The 16,766-nt window shown below is 36.2% G+C and overlaps 1 protein-coding gene across 1 annotated transcript in view; it reads left to right on the top strand.

Annotated features, from left to right (window-relative positions):
- Positions 1-16,008, top strand: part of LOC134677815 (glucose-1-phosphatase-like) — an 18,636-nt gene extending 2,628 nt beyond the window's left edge. Inside the window, exon 2 of the mRNA XM_063536242.1 lies at positions 15,797-16,008. Coding sequence (XP_063392312.1) covers positions 15,797-16,008 — 212 coding nt within the window. The remainder of the gene's footprint in view (positions 1-15,796) is intronic.
- Positions 16,009-16,766: the final 758 nt, after the last annotated feature.

Below are 16,766 nucleotides of genomic sequence, written 5' to 3'. Positions count from 1 at the left end.
GAGGGAATTAAGTTCATAACAAGTTATGTATTGACCGACGGAGCGTTATCAACGAGACACCTAACTTTCAAGTAGTTGCGTAAGAAATCCATAGATGGCTCTAGGATGTGACATCAATTAAAAATAAATCTTACGTGTGAGGCACAAGGGCTACACAGATAATATGTCGTTACGACCTTTGGTTCTGAGGTATCAAATGTCTCAATTACAGAGCGTGTCTGAGCTACTTCGTCGAGCCAAAATAATTCTTAAGTAAAAGATGTAAGGTTGATTTTTGTAGATAATTCGTTGAAGATAGGTATCATTTTCAAGGTGAATGTGACTGAACTAAGGTAGTAGAAGAGCCGGCCGCAAATTTTCTAACCGACTTGATACCACGATGAAATGCACAATGGTTTCCCATAAAAGTGATGCTAAGTCCGAATTCGATAGTCTGCCACGGCGGAACTTGCCGAAAGTACGAAAAAGAAGGCCACTTCCGGTGCGAAAAAAGGGGGCTGATTTAACCCATCTGATACCGAAATAATAGTTATGGCAGCAGTTAGAAATTTACATGTAGACACATAAAAGCGAAGTCTGCCAGTATTTTTTTTGCCGGAAGTGCTTGGCAGACGCTCTCAAAGGTGGCCAGCGGGACCCCTAATTTAACCCATCTGATACCACCATGAAACCAATTCCAGTCGGTAGGTATGAACCCTCATGTCAGGAATATATAAGTCTGCCAAGGCTTTTCCTGCCGAAACACCTTGGCAGACGAGATTATGTAAGCAAGGTCGGCATCGGTTACCCTACACTAACCCATCTGATACCACCATGAAACCAATTCCAGTCGGTAGGTACGAACCCCCATTTTAGGAATATATAAGTCTGCCAAGGTTTTTCCTGCCGAAACACCTTGGCAGACGAGATTATAAACAAGATGACCATCGGTTACCGTACACTAACCCATCTGATACCGCCATGAAACCAATTCCAGTCGGTAGGTATGAACCCTCATTTCAGGAATATATAAGTCTGCCAAGGCTTTTCCTGCCGTAACACCATGGCAGACGAGATTATGTAAGCAAGGTCGGCATCGGTTACCCTACACTAACCCATCTGATACCACCATGAAACCAATTCCAGTTGGTAGGTATGAACCCCCATTTTAGAAATATATAAGTCTGCCAAGGTTTTTCCTGCCGAAACACCTTGGCAGACGAGATTATAAGCAAGATGACCATCGGTTACCGTACAGTAACCCATCTGATACCACCATGAAACCAATTCTAGTCGGTAGGTATGAACCCTCATTTCAGGAATTTATAAGTCTGCCAAGGCCTTTCCTGCCGAAACACCTTGACAGACGAGATTATGTAAGCAGCATCCACATACGAGGGATCCGTATTTTGGGATTATACAGATTACGGACATTATTAATAGCTGTAGGCTTATTTATTACTTTATGCTTATACATATTTGTATATTATTATGTTATTAATAAAATATATTTATAATTTCTCTCTCTCTCTCTCCTCAGCATTATTATTCCCATCTGATTGTGGGGTCTGCTTTTCTGGTCTTTTCTCTCCACTTCGCGCGATCGGACGTGTCGTCTACTGAAACGTCGCAGGCCCTCATGTCTTTTGCTATGGTGTCCGCCCATCTCATCTTCGGTCTTCCTCTTCCTCTGGAGCCGACAATGTTCAGATCCATAGCAACATTCCCGATGTAATCAGGAGGTCTTCTTTTTACGTGCCCAAACCATCTCAGTCGGCTCTCTTGTAGCTTATCGGCGATATCACGTACTCCGAGGCTACCGCGAACGTACTCGTTGCGTATCTTATCGAGCCTCGTTACCCCACACATCCACCGGAGCATCTTCATTTCGGCGACTTGGACAGATCGGACATGGCTCTGCGTCATAGCCCATGTTTCACTCCCATAGGTCAGAACCGGTCTTATTATGCTCTTATAGACTAGGCCCTTAAGCTTCACGGGCATCCTCCGAAAATATATTTATAATTTATTAAACCTAAACTTAATACATTGGGAATTCATTACCTGCTTACGGCAGTAGTAGGGATAAGTGGGTCAGTTCTGGCTCACTGAGCCAGGCCAACAGTCCCTCCCCCTTTTTTCCCTTGTTGAGGCCCTGCAACCTTGCCTTGAACCCAAACTAATGTCATTGTAGCTCGAATCTAACCTAATTTATTTTTATTGCTTTTAGAATATTTCAATTATCTACTTTTGCAAAGTTAAATGTTGAAATCTCTATTTCGAAAAATGGAATTTTAATGTGACTTTAACACGTTCACTGCGTTACGGGGGCTTTAAGCCCCGTACGATGTCATCATTCAGTGCGAAGTTAAATTTATTTTAGAAGTTAAAGGGGGAGGGGAGGGTGCACACATTTTACCACTTTGGAAGTGTCTCTCGCGCAAACTATTCAGTTTAGAAATAAATGATATTAGAAACCTCAATATCATAAGCGATAAGACCGCCTGTTGTTACCTCTATTGTCTTTTTAGGGTTCCGTACCCAAAGGGTAAAAAGGGACCCTATTACTAAGACTTCGCTGTCCGTCCGTCCGTCCGTCCGTCTGTCACCAGGCTGTATCTCACGAACCGAGATAGCTAGAGAGTTGAAATTTTCACAGATGATGTATTTCTGTTGCCGCTATAACAACAAATAGTAAAAACAGAATAAAATAAAGATTTAAATGGGGCTCCCATACAACAAACGTGATTTTTGACCAAAGTTAAGCAACGTCGGGAGGGGTCAGTACTTGGATGGGTGACCGTTTCTTTTTTGCTTTTTTTTTGTTTTTTTTTGCATTATGGTACGGAATCCTTCGTGCGCAAGTCCGACTCGCACTTAGGGCATGCTCCCGGGAATTCCCGGTTCTCATATTCCCGGGAATTCCCGGGAATTTTATGGTATCAAAAGAACCGGTACTGAAGACCCGGTACCGGTACTTCCCGGTTCTCATCATATGACTATTTATTCCCATTTCAATAGTAGTAACGTATTAGTACTTTAGCTCGGGACATTATATAACATTTAATAATGGTGCTATGAAACGGGGGACCCAAATAACCCGATAAATTAACCTAGTAAAGTAGGCATTCGTGCAGGCAGGCCGTGCCGTCATATAGTGCTGAGTGCATCGACTACTACGGCCGTGTGGCTCGGCCCAGGCGGAGCCAATGTGTGCCGGTTAATTTCGTAAAATAGGTTGGAACGCCAATTGTTTGTTTATAATAAAATAAGTCATTTATTAATTCTTATGCAATTATTTATATGAAAATAAGTCATTCATAAAGATTGTACGCTAACAGAAACAATTTCTTAAAAGTAATCAAAAGATGCCTTGAGAACCGGGAAGAACCGGGAATCCCGGTTCCGGCCATGCCCAGAACCGGGAAATGAAATTCTTGGTACCGGGACCGGTACTGCATGCCCTACTCGCACTTGCCCGGTTTTTTTATGTTATTGTCCATTTATTGTAAACTAAGTGTATGTGAGGCGTGCAATAAAAAGTATTGTATTGTATTGTATCATTTTTGAAGACCTATCCATAGATACCCCACACGTATGGGTTTAATGAAAAAGACATTTTAAGTTTCAGTTCTAAGTATGGGGGACCCCCAAAATTTATTGTTTTTTTTTCTATTTTTGTGTTGAAATCTTAATGCGGTTCACAGAATACATCTACTTACCAAGTTTCAACAGTTCTTATAGTTTCGGAAAAAAGTGGCTGTGACATACGGACGGACAGACAGACAGACATGACAAATCTATAAGGGTTCCGTTTTTTGCCATTTGGCTACGGAACCCTAAAAAGGAGGTATTAATTCGGTTTTTTAATGTTTGATATCTCCGTCATTTTGGGATCGATTTTGAAAATTATTTTTTTAGTTGAGTTGTAACTTGTAAGTATATACATACAGATTGGTTCCGTCTTTGTCAAAACCCAGTTCTGATGGTGAGATTTATGAGGAATCGAGGGCACTCTTCAAATCTTGTAAGGGTGGTTCACGTTTGTATGGGAAAAATTCAATCTCTAGCTAGAAGAAGCGGCACCCCCTCATTTTGTTACACTTATTATGTTGACAAAATACGCCAAGCATCTTGCAATCTTAACTACAAGGGGGTGCTCAAACACATTGAAATTTTTCAAATTGTATGAAATCAAAAAAATAAATAAGTTACTATTTTTTTATTTTTATGTAAGTAGTAGTTTTCACATTATTTGAAAGTGTGATTTAAAAGATATTATTTTGTAAGAAAATGTTTTTCTACTTCAAAACTTATACATCACATGTGCAAATAGTGTGAAACCAGATATTTTAAATAAAATTCTGAATCATAATTACTCTTTTTGTTGGGTTTCAAACAACATACAAAATTTCAACGTGGTTAAGCACCACCTTGTATAGTAGTGTTGAGTCGCTCACTCGCGAGGCACCTCATTTGTACCACTCAACTCAAAAATGTCTTACTTCACTCCTCTATTCATTTTACTCATTTACTCGCGCGCATCACAAACACCTCTTGCCACACAAATCATTCACACACTTCAAATTTCAAAAAAACTCTTATCCTTACAAATTCACTCGCGAACCTCAAAAACTCAACGCTCCTCACAACTTGCAAAAGAGTCCCTGGATGGCACGAGGCGCTAGGTGCTCGCCTGCTCGCCGACATACAAAACTCAAAATGTCTCAAATGAAGAAAAGTTGCTTCTCTGTTGCACTTGTAAATTCCTACGTAAGTGTGACAGGGAGACAACATGACGAACATGGATCGCGGTACGCACTCTGTATACCAGACAGGCATTTACGAAGCTTGCTTATAAACAGTAATCCTTTAGTGACTAAAATATTATTGAAATATAATACTGTAGCGTACACAATATATGATCATTTCAATAAGTTTCAAGTTTATTAAATAAAAAGTAAGTATAATTTGCATAGGTAAAATAAACATGTAGATGTAAATTATAACGATTTGAATTTGCAATACTTTTTATTAACATTATCTGTAAACGACTTCGGACTGACAAATTATGATTGTGACATATTTTTATTTATTTTGTTCGTTCGTACGTCGTTGTAGCTAATTTTAGTTCTCTAATACCTAATACCTAGTGATAATTCTTATAATTATACCAAAATAACAAAATATGGACATCGTTTTCGCCATTAAATTTACCCGCGGATCTTCCTTGGTGCCTTTTGCATGAAAAAATGAAATGTAAATGTAGCCGGCGGCGTCCGGAGCGAATGGTGCATTGTTTAATATCATATTGATGATATTACTGTTAAATTATCTGAAGTGGTAAGTTAGTCATTTCTATATAATAATGACTTGTGAAAATATTGAATTTGTTCTCCTTAGTTTGTTAAAAATGTGGTAGTTTTATGGTTATTAAATATATCACTACATATTATGAAACAAAGTCCCCCGCCGCGTCTGTCCGTATGTGTGTTTGTTTGTATGTTCGCGATAAACTCAAAAACTACTGGACGGATTTTCATGCGGTTTTCACCTATCAATAGAGTGATTCTTCATGAAGGTTTAGGTGTATGTATAATTTGTTAACCCGTGCGAAGCCGGAGCGGGTAGTGATTATTATACTTAAAACTATATCAAGTAGCAAGGAGGAGGACAAAACAATCTAACAATAAAAAAGAGCTAAATTAGAACAAGTTTCATAAAAGCAGCAAATTAAGTTACTATGTGGGATCTTTCTCCTATAAGTTCTATTCTTACCTTCTACCTCCAGAATTGCACTCCTTAATTATTATTATTTATTAATTTACAAAGGAAGTGATGAATACATAAATATGTATATTTATTAAATATTTTTGCACCGTTGGCCCGTTGGATTAATAGAATAGTCGACGCTAAAAATATGCTAGTACCTCACCTCATTTGAAGTAAGACATTGTAACACCTCATTTTAGAAAATGAGGTACTCATACAAACTCATTTAAAATTGATGTCCTACCCATCACTATTGTATAGTTCGTTTTTTTAGCATTAGAAAGAACTTGCAAGAAGGTAAGCGATCTTAGCATGTCTTTTAATTGAAAAACGCTTTTCAAAATTCAAAAACTATTACTTATGAAAGCAGACGAATATAAATGATCGTACTAGATTAATAATTGTTACATATTTGCCGTAACTTATTTTTAAAATGTGTTTTTCAATTAAAAGACACATCAAGATTGTTTACCTAATTTCTAATGCTAAAAAAAAACGAAGTATAGTTGAGATAAATTAAGAAACTTATACACCAAGTTTCTTAATTTATCTCAACTATAATCTCAATTTATCAACATAATAAGTGTAACAAAATAAGGGGGTGCCCCTTAGGAAAAAACAATGTTTTTTGAACCACCCTAACATATAGTGATACTGGTGGATTTTAAACAAACCAAGCATTTACATTCAGAATTGTGACATTTGATGAAGTGAAACTGCTGATGATGATCAGAATGGAACTCTTCAACGACGCATAGCTCATGTTTGGGGATTTGTCCTCTTCGTTATGTTTGTTAAGCACGTTAGATTTTTAAGTCATATTTTTGTGAAGCTCAAGTTCTGATGATGGGATCCATAAGGAATCGAGGGAACTCTACAAATCTTAATGGCATTGTATAGTGACTCTTGTATTTTCATCAGGCAAACAAGGATTTACATTAAGAACAGTGGCATTTGATGAAGTGGTATTGCTGATGGTGATCAGAACGGAACTCCTCGACGACTTGTCTTTTTCTAATTGATTGTTAAGCAAGTTACCCCACTGGCAAAACAAGCAAGATTTTGAATTCGACTTCTACCTGAACCTGGACCCGGACGCGGACCCGGACTCGAGATCGCGAATTCGGACACGGACCCGTTTTCTATTTGGTGTAAATGGAGTTGGTGAATTTTTTGATTAATTCGGGCGAAAACTGGAAGGTTAGGTATCATAAAATGTTCATGAAGAGAAATTGTAAGAGATGGTATCATTACCAACAACTGTGGAAAATACTGTTTAGTTACTCTTTATTTAAAAATAGCAAAATCAAATTGCATGATTTCATTCGTTTTCTCCACTGTACACAGAATAAGTAATGATATTTATACTAGACAAAAAAATTCAAAATCGCTCTCCTTCTTGATGCGACTGGCAAATCATATTACTTTTTGGAAACCGGGTTTTTTAACCTAATTAGACCCCCGCTGAATCAGATCCGGTTGCTCGATCGAAATCTTGACCGGAAGTGAGATATTTGACATTAAAGGTCCGTTTTTTTCGTTTTTCGTAAATAACTCTTAAACGGTGGTGTATAGCAAAAAATGTTCTATTACATAAGTAATATGCATAAAATTGCCTACAAGAAAGATTCAGTACAATTTTTCGCTAGGATCAATATTAAAAGAGATTTTAACGCGGGAAATTTAATTATAATCACTTCTAAGGTCCCGTTTTTTAGGTTTTCGTAAATAACTCATAAACGGTGGCCAATATCAAAAAATGTTGTTAGACGTTAATAATCTACACAAAATTTTGAACAAAAAAGATTCAGTACACTTTTTGCAGGGATCAATATTTTAAAAGATAATAAAGAGGGAAAATTAATTATACTAAATTCTAAGGTTCCTTGTTTTTATTTTTTCGTTAATAATTTGAAAAGTAAAAAATCTTATACATAAATAATAAACGTAAAATTTCCTACAAGAAACATGCAGTACACTTTTCGCTAGGATCAATATTTAAAAAGACAAAGCAGCGGGTAAGTTAATTATACTCAATTTTAAAGTCCCTTTTTAGTTTTTTGTAAATAACTCGTAAACGGTGTCCCATAGCGAAATAGGTTTTGAAGAATAAATTATCTACATAAAATTTCCTCCAAAAAACATCTAGAACACTTTTCTCTAGGATCAATATTTCAAGCGATATTAAAGGAAGAAAGTTAATTACAATCAGTTCACAGGTCATTTTTTTTAGTTTTTCGTAAATAACTCGTAAACGGTGGCCCGTTGCAAAACAATATTCACATAAATATTAAACATAAAATTGTCCACAAAAAAGGTTCTGTACACTTTTTCGCTACGATCAATATTTAAAGAGGTATTAAAGGGGGTAAGTTAATTATAATCAATTTCCAGGTTCCTACTTTTAGGTTTACGTCTATATAGTAAACGGTGGGGTCGTCATTTCATCGGTGTTTGACATCACTACGGTAACCGGCAAGGTCACATCACTAGAGGTGGTCGTCCATCTTAGATTGGTTTTTACGCGAGAGCGTCTTGGCATATTATTTTCAGATCTATACTCTCATATTTGTGATTCCCTAATAAATGTTGTTATAAAGTGGTGTCTGGTGTTTTTACTCTTACAGCTTCAGAAGTGCGATGTGACCTTTTCGCCTACTACGATATATTTTGTCGTAAATTGGCAATACAAAATTAACCGGGCGTAGTCCTTTCTTGTTTCATTGTTATTGAACGTTATCGTTATATAAAATAATGAAACTGATTGTAATGAGTAAACGCATCAACACCACTCATCAGTTAGGGATTAAAATATACAAGGTCTTACCGTCCAAGACCTACAAGGATAACCTAACTAACCTACTAAACCACTGTCGGCTGCCGACGTACTGTACCTTTGCCTTTTGTTGTGTTTACTTTCAGATATCTATTTCAGTTTACTGTCCATCATAAATGAACATGTCTGGCTAAAAAAAAAATACATATGGACAGTGTAATAAAGCTGATTCCATGATGATGATGAATATGTATTACAATATTCACAGCAGAAGCTTACAAGACATAGGCTGACAGTATGGTATGAATAAAAGAAATCCTTGGGATTACAAAGTAAGAATTAAAGTTAACTCAGGTAAGAAGTCATTGATCCAACAGATAAGAATGTTCCCTGGAACGTTCCCCGGAATGGCCCCGGCCATAGTGGTAAATATTCACTGCTTCTCTTATATGTTGTGTTATTTTTGTGATTCATGTGCTTTCAGATACATAACATAATGTGATTATATACACATGACATATTAACACAATGCTATGATCATTTTCTAATGGTTGTGTGCGGTGAGAAACCCATTCAAGTAAAAGTCATACAAAACTAGTTTGGTAATATAAATTTAGCCTTGATTGATACTATGTGTATGGTGATATTATGCTTTCACAGTTAACAATGAGTGCTACTTAATACTTTCCCTTTACAGTCAAATTAAAATAGATTCCAAGTTTTCAAAGACACAAACCGGTAAGGAAAGTGAATTGTTGTTTCACATATGTGTGTGTGTAAAACATGCTTATTGCAACTGAAATAATGCTTTGTTAGTATGTTTTTGAGTTGTGTAATTTCCAGAAATTTGACAGCAATGATTCTTGAAGTGAATTACCATACCGTTGAAGGCATTAGAGCGCCTATCAGCTCAGATCTCTATAATGAACCCAAATCGACATGGATAATATTTCAAAGTTAGTTGGTTATGGATGCCAGTTATATTATGTTCAAGTAATTCATTATATGCAGAAAATGTTGATAAGTGACTAATCTCTGATGTCATGGAAAATGAGGTATTTATTTAGAAATAAAATGATTGTTCATGTTTTACATGGATACTAATGGTTAGTATGTGTTACATGGACAAGGTTGGTAAAATGCGCTTTGTGAATAAGCAAAAGGAATTATTGGCATCTATTTGTAGCTGGTTAGTATTGTCTGTGACAGGTTTAGTCACTCCATGTTTCCGGAGCCTCCTCGGGCTGAATATTTTAAAAAAGATGTTCCATATCTCATATAACCTCATACATCCTTGCAATTCATATTAAGTTGGAGACATACTGCTATAGTAAAAGGCAGTATCTCAGTAAAAATGGCAAGGAAAGTAACAAGGATAATTTCTGTCTGTCTGTACATATTATTTTATTAATTATGAATAAAATGTTTATCCAACCATTCCATACAACTTATAGTATGTTGTGTTGTGATTGTTTTGTTCATAGGGATGTTGGTTTATGTTTGCATTGCAAATATTTTTCACAAAATGTCATGTTATAAAATGTACCAAAGACATATATTTAAACAGACTTACCAAACTAATGAAAATTTTATTGGCATTACATTGTCAAGCGTTTGAGTTATTGACAAAGATAATCATTTGTGTTCTAGCAGTATTTTTCAGATGCATTTCCTTATAACAAAACTTGATTGCTGGTGAAGTTTTGATCATAACTTTATAATATTTGCACCGGTGAAGTATGATTACAGGAGTTTTCAAGGTTTAAATCTTATGAAAGAGATGGACATATTGAACTAAATATTTATTTACTGAGCTGAATATGACACTGATAAAGCAGGTTGTTGCTAATGGTAAGCGAGGTAAATACTTCCAGGAGTCAATATGGACTTTGACGGTCTACATAATATACTTGTCTTTTACATGCAAGTGCTACTGGACTCTAAACGTACCCGTCAGTTGAGTGTTAAATGGATGAATATTAAACGAAGGTAAATAGTTTGGTTAAAGGTTAAAGCTTTCTAAGTAACTATTTTAACCCATTCACTACTAATGAACATTGACCGAAGGATATCATTTCATGAGCTACTGTTTGAAGTTATTAACGGTTTTCGTCTGAACTTGTAGTGTGTTATGGTACTGTTTGCATTATAAAACAGTACACTTTTATTGCTTCTGGGTTTCATAAATCAGAAGTTAAAAATAATAATAATAATAATGTTTCACAAATTTTGTGGGTTCACTAAGTATCTATTTCATTGTTTTGCAAACTGCATAAATTGTGGTTTATTATGTTATGAACTCATTTACTTTTAAATGTGTGCTTGCATGGCATTTAACAAAATTATTTAGTTTTGTGCAGGTATAAGATGATGTGATGAGTTACCTACACATAAAATGCACATATACAGCTGAAGAAAATCAACCTTGTGTCTTGGGATTGAAAGCTTTATGGTTTAAGCATATGTGCCATTGATTCGGCTGATTGATCATTATCAATATACACTTTCATGATGGTTGAAAATACAAATTTGTGAAACCTCGGTAAGACGAACCTGGGTAACAGAGGAACCTCGATAACGTGAACTTCTGTTCAGGCTCTACTGTAGTTCAACCGTGGTATAGTAAGAGTGTTGCCTTTATTTAGGGGCACGGAAGAGGCACGCCAAGTTGCACATGATCATTTACATTGGTTGCATAGTAGCAACTGCTTATTATTTTATATTTTCCATGTTCACGCCAAATGCTGTTATTTCAGGTACCGTTTTCAGATTAAGAACTGACGACAAGTATATTCTCAGATTAAGAACTGAGATATAATTTTATTAGACACTCGGATTGAATCGGATTGAGAACTGAGTTATTATTTTATTTATATTACTTACTCTCGGATTAGGAACCGAGTTGTGACTTTGTTTTATTTCAGATTTAGAACTGTGTTACTGTTGTCATACTAATGTGTTTTGTTAACGGGTTTGCCGATTAATGAAGGCAAATGCTGTTATTTCAGGTACCGTTTTCAGATTAAGAACTGGCTATATTTTCAGACTAAGACTGAGTTATACTTTTATTGAACACTCGGATTAAGAACTGAGTTATTATTTATATTTCATACTCTCGGATTAGGAACCGAGTTGTGATTTTGTTTTATTCCAGATTTAGAACTGGGTTACTGTTGTCATACTAATGTGTTTTGTTAACGGGTTTGCCGACAAAACCTAGAAAATAAACACATTGTGCTTGATTAAATATTGTAGTAACCATGGTAATGCTTGCGATATGTTATTTTATGCCACCTCACTGTTAACCATTTTACTCTAAAGGCTGGTTCATAATTCTACCGGTTGCTTCAATGTCTGTTATAGAGCTTTAATTATTGTGTGCTCTTTAAGAAAGGCTGTTACTTTTGTCTTGGCAAGGGATGCTATCCTTAAGAGGCTAGTTCCTGGCGCCGGTAATCGCAACAAAGGCTTGAAGGAGCGGTCTGTTGCTTGTCACTATCTGTTATTGGTTTCTGCAGTGTAGGCCTTAAGAGGCGGTCCATTGCTGATGACATAATACTAACCTTAAGAGGCTAGTTGTTTTTGGTTTCTGCAGTGTAGGCCTTAAGAGGCGGTCCATTGCTGATGACAATTATGTCATAGTATTAACTATCCTTAAGAGGCTAGTTGTTTTTGGTTTCTGCAGTGTAGGCCTTAAGAGGCGGTCCATTGCTGATGACAATTATGTCATAGTATTAACTATCCTTAAGAGGCTAGTTGTTTTTGGTTTCTGCAGTGTAGGCCTTAAGAGGCGGTCCATTGCTGATGACAATACTATCCTTAAGAGGCTAGTTGTTTTTGGTTTCTGCAGTGTAGGCCTTAAGAGGCGGTCCATTGCTGATGACAATTATGTCATAGTATTAACTATCCTTAAGAGGCTAGTTGTTTTTGGTTTCTGCAGTGTAGGCCTTAAGAGGCGGTCCATTGCTGATGACAATTATGTCATAGTATTAACTATCCTTAAGAGGCTAGTTGTTTTTGGTTTCTGCAGTGTAGGCCTTAAGAGGCGGTCCATTGCTGATGACAATTATGTCATAGTATTAACTATCCTTAAGAGGCTAGTTGTTTTTGGTTTCTGCAGTGTAGGCCTTAAGAGGCGGTCCATTGCTGATGACAATTATGTCATAGTATTAACTATCCTTAAGAGGCTAGTTGTTTTTGGTTTCTGCAGTGTAGGCCTTAAGAGGCGGTCCATTGCTGATGACAATACTATCCTTAAGAGGCTAGTTGTTTTTGGTTTCTGCAGTGTAGGCCTTAAGAGGCGGTCCATTGCTTATAACATAGTATTATTCTTAAGATGCTAGTTTGTTCCTGGTATCTGCAGTGTAGGCCTTAAGAGGCGGTCCATTGTATGTGATATGAGATTATCCTTAAGAGGACCATTATTTCTACTACCGATAACTGTTTTATCTATATCGTACTATTTGTTGTTGACCTTGAGAGGTTGGCTTGAGACTTTGTTTACAAAAGGATATTTAAATGACCTTAAGACTGATGATCTCAAGGTTACCTTGAAAGGGTTGCTTGCACTAATACCTTCTAGAGATCGCTGGCGCAGTTCCGGATCCAGTAGACGTTGAGGTAGTGCCTGTTCAAGATGCCCAGTAGAATGAGTGCGTGCAATGGGCTCCGTGACAGCCTTATCGTGAAGGGCTGACTTCTACGGTCGTTGCCCCTACAAGGGCAGTGATATTCTAGCCTGCATGTGGTATTTTAACACGGTAATGTTTTCTTTTTGTCCAATAATCAAATCTGTGGTTATATGCCATTAGTCACGATGCTAGAAAGCGGTGACATGAAGTACCTACTTGATTACGTCGCCATTAAGGGTGATTATGTAATTTATTAACAATGTTGCTAAAGAGTGCTCATGAGTTCTGTCCAATCATAACTGCATCTTTCTCATGTATTTACAGAAGTAGACCTTTTGACTGTGATGGTTATTACGGTATAATTTTATGGCTATCAAGCCGGACCTGTGATCAAAGGGTCTAACTGTGCCATTTGCGCATTAATATATCGTCGAAACCTTATCATGATTATTTTGAACAACATTGTGGTATGCTAATGCAAAGCCTATCGATGGCGCTAGGGTGAATTATAACACCTTAGTTATATTAAGGAACTGAGGCTTTTCACATGTATGTTATAGTTTCGTGAATAAGAGTTTGTACTGTTTACATGTGCTGTATCGGAGGGCACCTATGCACATGCATGAGACGTGTCCCACATTAGCCTCCCACCAGTTGAGGAGCCAACTCAACGGAGGAGCCAACCAGTAATGAACTGGTGGAGGCTACCGCCACCTGGTGAAGGCCCAGCTTGCTGCGACTGCGTTGGCTGCGGCAGTCTTCAGTGGCGGCCTTGATAACGGTGACCTGACGGGACGTAGGTCGGGTCAGAAGATGGCCGAGCTAAACGGTGGGGTCGTCATTTCATCGGTGTTTGACATCACTACGGTAACCGGCAAGGTCACATCACTAGAGGTGGTCGTCCATCTTAGATTGGTTTTTACGCGAGAGCGTCTTGGCATATTATTTTCAGATCTATACTCTCATATTTGTGATTCCCTAATAAATGTTGTTATAAAGTGGTGTCTGGTGTTTTTACTCTTACAATAGGTAAAGAACTATTTTATTTTAATTTTATTTTCAAAATTTAGACCCAGTAGTTTCGGAGATAAAGGGGGGGGGTGGTATTTTTTTGTATTTTAATGTTTTATTTTGGGGAAGGGGGCTTTATCTCCGATACTACTGGGTCTAAAATTTTGAAAAGATATACAGAATAGAATCTATAGATGACAGGAAAACCTATTTGAATTATGCAGTCAAGCGCGAGTCGGACATTACTTAGTTTTTGAACCGATCCCTACAGGTTTTTTAAAGGCAATTCACTCGCGTTTAACATATATAAAATACACTGTTAAAAATTGGGTAATGTACGGAACCCTTGCAACGCGAGTCCGACTGGCGCTTGGCCGGTTTTTATTCATTTTGAGGTACGGAACCCTAAAAAGAGAAAAGTGTTCCATAAGTCTTTCGTAGAAAATTTTATATCGATTATTTATTTACAAAAACATTAAGAACTTATTTTGCTATGAGCCTTATTTTACGAGTCATTTGCGAAATCCTAAAAATAGGGACCTGGAAATTGATTATAATTAACTTACCCCCTTTAATACCTCTTTAAATATTGATCGTAGCGAAAAAGTGTACAGAACCTTTTTTGTGGACACTTTTATGTTTAATATTTATGTAGAATATTGTTTTGCAAGGGGCCACCATTTACGAGTTATTTACGAAAAACTAAAAAATTGTGACCTATGAACTGATTGTAATTAACTTTCTTCCTTTAATATCGCTTGAAATATTGATCCTAGAGAAAAGTGTTCTAGATGTTTTTTGGAGGAAATTTTATGTAGATAATTTACTCTTAAAAACCTATTTCGCTATGGGACACCGTTTACAAGTTATTTACAAAAAACTAAAAAGGGACTTTAAAATTGATTATAATTAACTTACCCGCTGCTTTGTCTTTTTAAATATTGATCCTAGCGAAAAGTGTTCTGCATGTTTCTTGTAGGAAATTTTACGTTTATTATTTATGTATAAGATTTTTGTTTTGCTATGAGTCATACTTTTCAAATTATTAACGAAAAAATAAAAACAAGGAACCTTAGAATTTAATATAATTAACTTTCCCTCTTTATTATCTTTTTAAATATTGATCCCTGCGAAAAGTATACTGAATCTTTTTTGTTAAAAATTTTGTGTAGATTATTAACGTCTAACAAGATTTTTTGATATTGGCCACCGTTTATGAGTTATTTACGAAAACCTAAAAAACGGGACCTTAGAAGTGATTATAATTAAAGGTCATTGGGCATTTTGTTCGGACATATGACCCACAGCGTACACAAACGAAATAGGGCTAGGTATGTAGGTAAATGTATCTGCTACACAGTGGTATGAGTCGCATTCTTGCAAGCCATGGGAGAATTGAGAAAAAAATAAAAATGGTTTCTTATCATTTTTATTTTTTGGCATTTTTGCAATGAATTAAGTCAGAACTATTGGAATTATATCAAAAATACTTTGAATAGCTGCTGTTATATTGCGTTGCTGTTGTTATATTGTTTAATATCAAGAGGAACAAAAATAAAATCCAGTTATAAAAAAACAATATTTTTATTCTGCTTGATCAAAATAAGTTGTTAATTCGTCTAAAAAGGCAGCAGGCCCGAAATAAAGGGGGAGTCACCATTCACCACACCGCTGGGGGCTGGGATACTCTTCGAGCCCCGCTCCGAGGCGGAGTACCGCAGGGGTCTCCCCTCCTTCACACCGATTGAAGATATCAAGAAACTCCTGGAGAAGCTGGGCCACCCCAAATACGCCAAACGGATAGACGCAAGAGGGGGCTGGGGCTGCACGGGTGTGTAATGATCGATATAAAAATAATTAATATATTTTCTGTAGATATAACAACATTTAATATAATTTCAGAAAATATAATAACTCATTTTGTATAATATACATTTGGTATATTATTAAAATGTTTCATATCATTTTGTATAATTATCTTTTGATATAACACTCATTTATTATAACAATCATGTGATATAATGCTCATTTATTATACAAGTATATAAGCATTATTCGGTATAATAATATAGTAAAGGTATTTTTATGACGACATATGTAAATGTTTAACGCAGATTAGGTCGTGGTTTGTTTTGTGTAATGGACGCAAATCTAACCTAACCTAACCTACTTTTCTGGTAGCGGTTCGTTTAGTGTAGGGGTCGCAGTTCTTAACCTAACCTAACCTAGTATTCTGGTAGCGGTTGGTTTTGTGTAGGGGTCGCAGTTCTTAACCTTATTACCTACCTAGTTATAAATAGCAGTTCGTTATATGTAGAAATAGTCGTTTTTTCTAGTTTGTAATAACGAATGTGGAATTATATATCTAATACATTATATCAGCAATTCTACTTTAGATGAAATAACTTTATATCATAAATTCAGTATAGAAAATATGCATTATACTTGAAGAATGTTATGCTAAATGTTATTAGATCAATTAATCTTTATATAAAATGATAATTTATATCATATGAAAACATATTAAGTGTTGTAATATCATTTATTAATTATACTAAATAAGCGTTATTGCAACTGATATTATAATAAAAATGTTT

The sequence above is a fragment of the Cydia fagiglandana genome, chromosome 27 (assembly GCF_963556715.1).
Source record: "Cydia fagiglandana chromosome 27, ilCydFagi1.1, whole genome shotgun sequence".
Taxonomy (NCBI): Eukaryota; Metazoa; Arthropoda; class Insecta; order Lepidoptera; family Tortricidae; genus Cydia; species Cydia fagiglandana.
The sequence above is the reverse complement of the archived record's forward strand: the minus strand, read 5'-3'. Positions and strand labels throughout refer to the sequence as shown.